General features: G+C 43.5%; 1 protein-coding gene across 1 annotated transcript; it reads left to right on the top strand.

Annotated features, from left to right (window-relative positions):
• Positions 1-2704: 2704 nt before the first annotated feature.
• LOC145999124 (uncharacterized) lies at positions 2705-9097 on the top strand. The gene is made up of 4 exons (XM_083136061.1): positions 2705-2856; positions 5786-5949; positions 7627-7783; positions 8526-9097. The coding sequence occupies exons 1-4, from the start codon at positions 2705-2707 to the stop codon at positions 8983-8985; spliced, it is 933 nt and encodes a 310-aa protein (XP_082992187.1). The 3' UTR covers positions 8986-9097.
• The last annotated feature ends 457 nt before the right edge of the window (positions 9098-9554 follow it).

The raw sequence follows: 9554 nt of genomic DNA, 5'->3' as shown, positions 1-9554 counted from the left end.
AGAACTTTAAGTGAGGAATGCAGGTTTGACAGGATTCCACACAGGTAAAACATCTGAAGAGAAAAATCAGGCGAAGCCAGACCAGCCCGGTAGCTCAGTGGTAGAACAATGGCATGGAATGCCAGAGACCTGGGTTCGAGTATGGCTGAAAGTTCTACATAATAATATACATGTATTTACCTTTTCATGAGTACATCACCAACAACAGTCTATTCTACTCTCCTTTCTTTACATTGCTTTGCATATGTCAGACATTCTCACTATTTACTCAGAAAGTAAATCTATATTTGTACCATATTTTTTCAGCTACCTGATCAAAAACTATGTGGAAGAACAGGCAGAAGATGTCCCAAGGTCAGTTCCACATTTGCAGGGTCTACAAGAACATTAAGAGAACAAGAGCAGCCAAAAGATATTACAGAATGTAATAGGAGAGAAGAAAAGTTTGAGGCTGAACATGCACCAAAAACCCTTACAAACAAGGCACGTGTTAATGGTTCCAAGCCTAATAATAGGAGAAAACAATATATCGTATCACGCCGCAGTCGTGAATCGAACCAAGGACCCGGGCATCATAAATAAATAAGTGAATCACGTTATAAAAAGGGTCCCGCTAAAGTGTTGAAAAAGAGCTTCTTAAAAGGTCATCGCGACAGCGACCTTCAGCGGAGTTGGAAAAACTCCGCTGACATTGCATTAGAAAATTAAATCAGGAATCAGCGTTTTTCCTCAGAATTGCTGTTGCCAAAGGACACAATCGAAGCAACCGTCGTAACAGCCGATAGTTCGAATTTCACTTAAATAGGTCGCGTGAGAGAATGTCAGTCTTAGTTGTTTCCCGTTTTCCATCGAAGTCAGTAGTTGTGAGAGAACTCAGTCTTAGTTGCTTTCTGTTAATGCCAATTCAGTTATCGCGAGAGAGCTCCTTAGTTATTATTAATTAAGAAGGAGGAACGGACGATCGGAAAGTTGAAGAATATTATTTAGAACATCGGTATACGCGAGTCTAGAGTTTAGGAGCACCGAGAAGCGCTCCTGCGTCCGTCTTTATTACAGGGTACGACCACATCGAAGCAAGGACGAGCTTCAGGTAACGAACATTCCTTATGTCCTTTCTCACCCCGCCTGTTCAGTCAATGGTAGTGTTTTTAAATATATGTCCGGTTGTTCTTATTTCACGGGGCTAGTCCCCTTGCAGTTTGAGTGTCGACGTTGTTCTTCAGAGCTACCCCCTTTCTCTTACAATGATTCTCTCGCTTAGCAAGCGAGTGGCTAAAGGCTGTCATAGCCTATTCACGATCCCCAAATATTTAGACTTTATACGTAGTGGAGGTTTTGCGTGGCCTGTTTTCTTTTTTCATACATTTCCCCCCGCGAAATGCATGAGCGAGATTATTGTTTTTATTCTTTGAGCTTATTTTCTAAAATTGCGTAACTTTGCCTTTTTTTGTTGTTGTTCGACTTTATTCTTTTTAGTATGTTACATGCATGTCGTTCACCGAGTTAGACGACCCTCTTAATCACACCTTTTGTTCTCTCCCCTTCCGGGACGAATTAGATGAGCTGCTCGATCATCTCGCGATTCTAGCCGAAAACGCGGTTGGCGTTAGTCTTAACGACACAGGCCCTACAGCCGCATCAACTCCAATTCGAAGCCCTATCTTGTTTAATTGTCACACGAGTACCTTGGTTCGAGTCCCACAGCGCCGTCCAAGGATGGCTTTTCTCGGGTTTTTGAACCCGTTTATGCTTGATGGCGTGCAGTTTAACGGCTCGGCCGGCGAGGACGTTCGCCGCTTTTTTTTTTTTTTTTTTTTTCCGAGAGTCTCGCCACCCTTAACGATTGGGATACGCCGACGAAACTCAAAATGGTTCCGGCGCTGTTGGCGGGTCCGGCGCTTCGTTTATTCGAAGCCTGGAAAACAGCGCAGGCCGGTAGGGTGAAAACACAGCCGATTACGGAATTTACTGGCTCCGTAGATAAGTTGCAGTTGGAGGATCAAATTAAAGCTCGCCTCCACAAGGACGGAGAAGCCGTCACGGACTACATCCGTGAAAAACACCTAATCTTGTACCGGCTCGATCCCGAGATGTCTCCCGCCACCCAAATTAAACACTTCACCTTAGTCCTTCAGCCCGAGTTTATCCGGGAGACATATAAAAAGGAATATGCTTCCGTCCCGGATTTTGTACAGGATCTTAAGGCTTTCGAGAAATTGCAATTTCTTATTCGAAAGCGCAAAATCCAGGATTTATTGTTGGAAGCGAACACCGACTCCCTCCTCGCCCAGCTGCGAGCGCCGCTTTACAGCACGCACGTGAGACCGGAAGCGCCGGTGCTCTCTCCCGAGGATGCGCGCCCACGCGAATCCCCGGAACTTGATCTCCGGTTGAGGGTCCTCCAAGCGCAACTTTACGTGCTCCAGCACAAACAGATGGACACATCGAACCCGCAACCTGTCCCTAAGGAAACGGGCCTTGAAGAGCAGCTGAAGAGTCTGACTCTTTGGCTGAATGAGCTATCCAGTCCGTCTCACGGCCAGCAGTCGCCTGGCGACGGAAGAGGGAGTGACTTATACCCCCCCCAATAATTATCCCTGTCAAACAAACAGAAGATTCTATCATTATAATAATAGATCATTTTCTGACCGCGGTCAAGGCCAATACCATCCCCAGTATAATCACTTCAATAGGTCTGACCGACATGACCAGCTCCAACAGTGGCGGCGGGGTAACTCGCGGTTCCCATCTCCCAGTTTTCAATCATCTGCGTCGCGACGCGGACGGGTGGAGCAAGAGGAACGCCGCGAAAGAGTCCGCTGCAACCAGTGTTCGTACTCCTATCACACTTCGGATGTATGTCAGGCCACCGATAGTGATTTAAACGGCCAGTAGCTACGTGGAGGCGAGACGTCCAGGTAGCCCCCAAGATTAAATGTCTCTCCGTCAAGAATTTTCCCCACTCGGAGTTAATTTACGTCAGTGCAGGGCTGGACGGACAATCACAGAAGTTCATTCTTGATACAGGATCTATGATTTCTGTAATTGGTGCTAAGGACGTTCCAGCCAGTGCGAAACGTTTTCAAATTCCCACTTTCATACAGGGTGTGTCCAACACACCCCTTGCGGTAAAGGAGATCGCGCTCTTGACGTTTTCCTTAAGTTGATATCAATTTCGATATCCCTTTCGCGTTCTTCCACATTTTCAACAGGGTGTAATTCTGGGGAACGACTTTTTGACGAAACAGAGAGCTAATTTGGACTTCCATAGAAATCGTCTCACCCTGTATCGCTTTGGATCTCCAGTGAAATCTTATCTTAGGGCTACTACCCACAGGGCTTTCGACGTGTCTCTCAAACTGGCGCACATGATACAGGCTAATCTTACTCCCGAATTCGTCGCGGTGCGGAAGATTTGAGAAAAGAAATGAATGAGCAAATCGACTCCCTGTTACGGCAAGGGGTCATTCGGGAATCTACGTCTCCTTACAACTCGCCTGTGTTTCTCGTGCGCAAAAATAACGGGAAATACCGCATGGTGCAGGATCTTCATGCACGGAAGTCTTAACACCATCTTTGATGCGATTGGTATGAATGATCTCAATGAGACTCTATATCAAATGGGCGGCAAACGTTTCTATTGTAATTTGGATCTTCACCCCTGTCGGAAGACAGCAAGCTGTATACGGCATTCACAGTGCCAGGAAAAGGCTATTTTGAACTTAATTTTGCTGCAATGGGTGCCAGCACGAGTCCAGCCGGGTTAACAAGGTGCATTCACTTGGCTTGTGGCTTGGCACAAATGGATCCTTCCACGTTCGCCTCCTACATGAATGATCTGTACTGTTTTGCCGACGAGTTCTCGGTCTTATTGACCACCCTCGAACAACTGTTCACGTGTTTAGAGGCGGCCGGTTTGAAACTTACCCCTTCCAAATGTTCCTTTGCTTATAGCCAGATTATCGCCCTCGGGAACCGGGTTGGGCGTTTCGGTTATTCTGTCTCTGATAAGATTATCGACTATATTACGCACTACGTCCAGCCCAAACTGTGCGTCAGGTGCGCCGCTTTTGGTGTCTTACTTCCCACGTCCGGCGGTATATTAAAAACTACTAGGACATTGCAGCTCCGCCTCAGGCTTTTTTAGGAAAGAATAAGCGTTTTAAAAGGCAAAAAGGAACAACAAGACGCCTTTGAAGCCTTAAAAAAGGCTGTTATTACGGCCCCCGTTCTCTTGTCGTATAAGCCTGACAAAGAAGTTCGGTTTTATGCTGATGCATCTACTACCGCGATTTCCGGGATATTGATGCAACAAAACTCTGAAGGGGCGTGGCTTCCTTGTGCGTACTGCTCACGAAAATTGATAGATCACGAGACTAGCGTATCTGCGCACCACTAAATCTCTTTCCCCTAAACTCTTAAGCTGGTCCTTATCGATAGATGAATATTTTTTGGTGGTTTCCCATTGCCGCGGTACTCAAAATCCGGCGGACCCCTTGTCCCGGGATACTGGTATCGAACCGACCGAGGACGCGCCAGAACTGGAAGAGACCAAGGTTTTTTTCATGCAGAATAAAAACATTGATATTGCCTCCCATCAGCGCGCGGATGAAACCCTTGGCATTTTCATTCGTAATTTGGAGGATCCACAGGGGGAGGGCAGCCAAGTTTCCCCCTCCTCCAATGGCAGGCGTGTTACCATTCCATCGAAAATGGATTGCTCTATCTGCTCCATCCCATGGCTTCAGGCGCACAGAAGCTTCTGTGCATACCGACCGCCCTCCGTGACAGGGTGATGGAATCTCTCCATTCATTGCCGACCGGAGGTGACCACATTGGCTTTTCCAAAACTTACAATGGAGCCCTCAAAGAAATGTATTTTCCTTTTATGAAGAACTTCATACAGCGGAAAATCCTGGAATGTGCGGTGTGCCAAGCGAATAAGAAGCCGCCCGGTTATCCGGCCGGAGAGTTATTAACTTATCCGCCACAAAAGACATTCCAATCCATTGCGATTGACTTCAGTAGCCCTTATCCCGCTTCAGTACTGCTCAGACATAAATATATACTCGCGGCGACTGACTTTTCAACCCCGTATATGGTCGCACGTTCGACTCCCGAGGTGTCGGCTCAAACGGTGGCCGACTTTCTGTATGAAGAGATTATATTCCGGTTTGGTATCCCAGAGACCATCCATAGTTTACCTCTAAGCTTTCCAGGAGTTGAATGAAAAGCTAGGAGTGAACCTCAAATTCGCCATAATCCGCTAGGCCTCCAAGAAAGAGGACATTTTTCCTTGCAACAGATTCTTAAAAACTTTGTAAATAATGCTCACACGAATTGGGACATGTATCTTGGCCCCGCCCTATTTTCATATAACAACGCCCGCCAGCAGAACTTGCGTTTTTCGGCATTTTATCTATTGCATGGTTTCGAACCTCGCACTCCTTGGTCTTCAATATTACACAGGAGCGTCTGTGCAAGCGTGGAGAATGAAACGAGACTTAGGCTACGGCCAGACGAGCAATATTTACTGCCAGAATTCTGCCGTAAATGTAGCTGAAGAAATGCACCCTTAGGCCGTAAATGGGAGTGGCCAGAAGCAGCAGTAATTGTAGCCAGTTTGGCGCGTCTTCAAGGTCGTGTCGCGAAGGAATGCGCCGGGACCCATTTTTTCTGCAGTATTTGCCGCGTGAGCGTGGCCACGCGTAGCGATATTTGTAGCTGCCACATTTACTGCGGTAATTTAACTGTCGAACTGTACAACTATGGATTATATTGACAGTGAACATGTAATAATTGAAGTCCAAAAGTATCCCTGTTTGTTTGACACGAATTGTGAGGACTACAAGAACAGAAACATGAAGATGGATGTGTGGATGAAAGTGACAATGGATGTGGTTGGTGAGAAGTGGGGAGATATGACCTCTGAAGAAAGAAACGACATAGGTAAGTACTTGAAACGAATCAAAATGTATTGAAAATACAAAGTACATAGTTATTATTTTTTACACTATTACGTCAATTAGCAGGTTAGGATTTTTGTTTACTAGAAACATTGCAATGAACAAGACGAAATGAAATGATATTGATAGTAAATGAAAACATAGTATAATGTATTACTATGCTCATAAGTGGGTTAAACGAAAGTAAATAATTACAGCCAATGCCAATGGTGTGTTCCATGCAGGGTTGGGGGAGCATAGTATAGAAAAAGTTTTGAACATTTTGAGAACAGCTTTACAAGCAATCGTTTTGCCAGGGAAGTGATCCTGATCAGAACAAAAATAGGTAGTGAAAGCATCTCTCATCCGAACACCACTTTTATTTCCTCTTGTTCCCTGAGCAGGTATACTCTCTAGTGGACATGAAAGTGTATCCTCAAAGTTGTACCCATCTCTCTTCCTAACAAAATTGTGTAGTACACAGCATGCTTTGATAATACAATCGGCAAACTCCGGACTAACATCAATGGGGCGATGGAACAGCCGCCATTTATTTGCTAATATGCCAAATGCACATTCAACAAATCTTCTTGCTCTGGTAAGTCGATAATTGAATATCTTCTTTTCAGGTGTTAGGTTTTTGTTAGGATATGGCCTCAGCAAACTTGAGCAGAGTGCGAAGGCCTCATCAGCTACAAACACATATGGAATTGGATCACCTGCATGTTCACTTGAAAATGTCTTGGGCTCTGGTAAAGATAATGTGTTAGAATAGATTTGTTCCCCCAAATCTGTAGCCTTTAATACATTTGAATCACTTTCTTTTCCATAAGCTCCAACATTAATGTACGTGAAGCAATACTCAGAATCAGCTACTGCCATTAGTACTATGGAGAAAAACTTCTTGTAATTGAAGAACTCGCTCCCACTGTTCCAGGGTTTAATAACCCTGATGTGTTTGCCGTCAATAGCGCCAACACAATGCGGAAAATTAGCTCTGCTTTCGAACTTGTGGCTAATCTGAAGCCAGTCCTCCACAGACGGTTGTTTCATGTATTCAGCATGAAGACCATGCCATATGGTCACATAGGTTTCTCTGACAATGTCAGCAATTGTGGCACGACCAATTAGAAAATCGAAATGCAATGTCCGGAAAGAGCATCCAGAACCCAGGTATCTGAAAAAAAGCAGGAAGTGATCTTAAATATAGAATAATTTAATTGTAAAAACAAATGTGTAAGTACCATCTAGTTGATGTCCTGTGATTTAAACTGAGATGAGTATGTTCGTTGTGTTTACATAGTTGCTTTCAGTTACAATTATGCATAAATTGTTTTCAGACACTGTCATGTGGTATATTGTAGCTATAACCATCTCAAAGCTAGTGGCGATTTTATTAGGTTAACGCAATATAAAATACATGTTCAAACTAAAATCCAGATAGCTTTGTTATTGTACTTTCACCACATGCCAACTGTAGAAACTAGTGATTTGAGATGCGTTTTCAAAGACATGACTGATCATTTACAGGTTAGTTGTTTATTTAGTTACGTACACAGGAGACGCCACTAGTTTTGAAATGTTTGTACCTTTAAAGTTACATTTGTGACATAGCATTTTGCTTGTAACAATTGTGTGAACAGAGTTCGAATTTTCCTCATGAATGTTATGATTAATTTAGGTAAGGAGGTTCAAAAACGTTGGAAAAGCTTGAAAGATGCATTTACAAGATCTGTGAAATCACAAGATGGACGTAGTGGCAGTGGTGCGACTACAAGGAAACCTTACGTTTACCACAAACAAATGTGTTTTCTTCTTCCGACTTTGCAATCTAGGCAGTAAGTACTACCTTATTTAATTACTACACTAAACTGTTGTTGGACATAGATTTTGTTTCACATTCCAGTACATTAATATATAAATTTCAAATCAGCAGTTTGCGTTTGTTTCCTTGAAGCATGGGCGTATATATAGTTCACGTAAGGGGGGGAGTTAACTTTTGGTATGATTAGGGTTGCTATATTTCATATGTGAAAATCAGAGACGCAGCTGATCTGAAACTTGTTGGAGAGCGGGGGGATGGGGTGGAGGTTCTGGACCTAACAAAGTTGTATGTATGTACAGTCACTGACACTGCTGGGTTGTAACGATCCTATTGAAGAAGCACTGAAGCAAGCCCTCCATGTCTGACCATCATGCGCCGTGTGACTAGACAACCCAACCAACATTGCAATTTTTCGGCTTGTATGCCAGTCACGAGTATACATCTCTGTAAATTGAGCAGTGATGCTAAAGAAAAATACGAGATGAAGATTGTCGGAAGTAATGTCTCGTGTTCACGACATGGAATAATACTCGGTCCACGTTACGTTCCTTTATTTAATGTTGTTTGGGAACGAACCTGATGGACTGGGTTTATATTTTCACTCCTTGCATTACACTGCATTATCGATGATGGGAATGAGTGATGATATGATGAAATTGATGACTGGACACTTATGCCCCGCCTGTCTCTTGATCTGTTCTTCTGTATTATGCTTTTGTAACATGAATGTTTTTCTTTTCAATATTGTTCTGCAGGACGTCCGGAAACATGGATCAAACTGATGACCAAATTGACCACAGAACAGAGGAAGAACTCTCGCAGACCAATACCAGCAATGCCACCTCTTCGACGGAACACTTTAAAGCTGTACCTGCCAAACGAAAGAGGAGATCTGGAGATTCATTTGAGAGGGAATTGTTGGACGTTCTTGGAAAAAACTGGCCCGACCCACATGAAAATGATCCTGACAAAATGTTTCTATTATCATTGCTACCAACTGTGAAAACACTACATCCTTCAGATAAATTAGAATTTCAGATAAAGGTCATGCAGTTGCTCAAGTCTTACGATGATGCTGCTGAACGCAGGGGTTCATTTCAAGCAGTTTCCCCTACAAATTTGCTTCCCCAAACTTCATGCACATCATCATCATCCAGAACTACCGTTGAATCAGATGTTGAATCAGAGTCAGTGTTATCTTTCTTTGATTTGTAGAGAACATTTTATCTTGTTATGTTCTAGTTTTATCAATGTCTGTGTAGTATGTATTACCTTTTTACTTTCAGTAATATTAAACTAAACTTACCGTAATGTAACTGCGAGTTTCTCTTCCACACTTATGCAGTCCCTCATAACTGTACCGTCTCTTTTCAGGCTACCACTCACAGTTGCAAGTAGCAGTTCAAAGGAGCTTGTAGACATTCTATAATATTCAAAAAACTTATCTGGATAGTCTTTCAGTTTCCTATGAAGAAGCACAAACTTTCCTTTGTACGATCTTTCACTAATAATAGGATGAATCCACCACTGTCTCTTACGCTTTTGCCGACGACGACGAATCAGAAGCAAGCACAGAGCTGCTTTCGACTGGCAATTCATTGTTACATGCCACTATGAATGGAGCAATTTCTTTCAGCAAACTCAAGACACGTTTTGAACACAATGCTTTTCATAGTAAATGTCGCTCGTCTGGCCGGGGCAGAAATTTTGTTGCTATATTTAACGCAGAGTAGAGCGACATTTACAGCTACCGTGTGACCACCCACTTGCGATAATTGTAGTTG

This window comes from Lepisma saccharinum, chromosome 15 (genome assembly GCF_977018435.1).
Source record: "Lepisma saccharinum chromosome 15, izLepSacc3.1, whole genome shotgun sequence".
Lineage (NCBI taxonomy): Eukaryota > Metazoa > Arthropoda > Insecta > Zygentoma > Lepismatidae > Lepisma > Lepisma saccharinum.
Note: the sequence above shows the minus strand (reverse complement) of the source record. Positions and strands in the feature narration are given on the sequence as shown.

Coding starts and splice junctions, on each gene's coding strand:
- LOC145999124 (XM_083136061.1), top strand. CDS start 2,705: ATGACCAGCTCCAACAGTGGCGGCGGGGTAACTCGCGGTTCCCATCTC. Junction 2,857..5,785: donor ACTCCTATCACACTTCGGAT/GTATGTCAGGCC, acceptor TTATATTGACAG/TGAACATGTAATAATTGAAG. Junction 5,950..7,626: donor TGAAGAAAGAAACGACATAG/GTAAGTACTTGA, acceptor TGATTAATTTAG/GTAAGGAGGTTCAAAAACGT.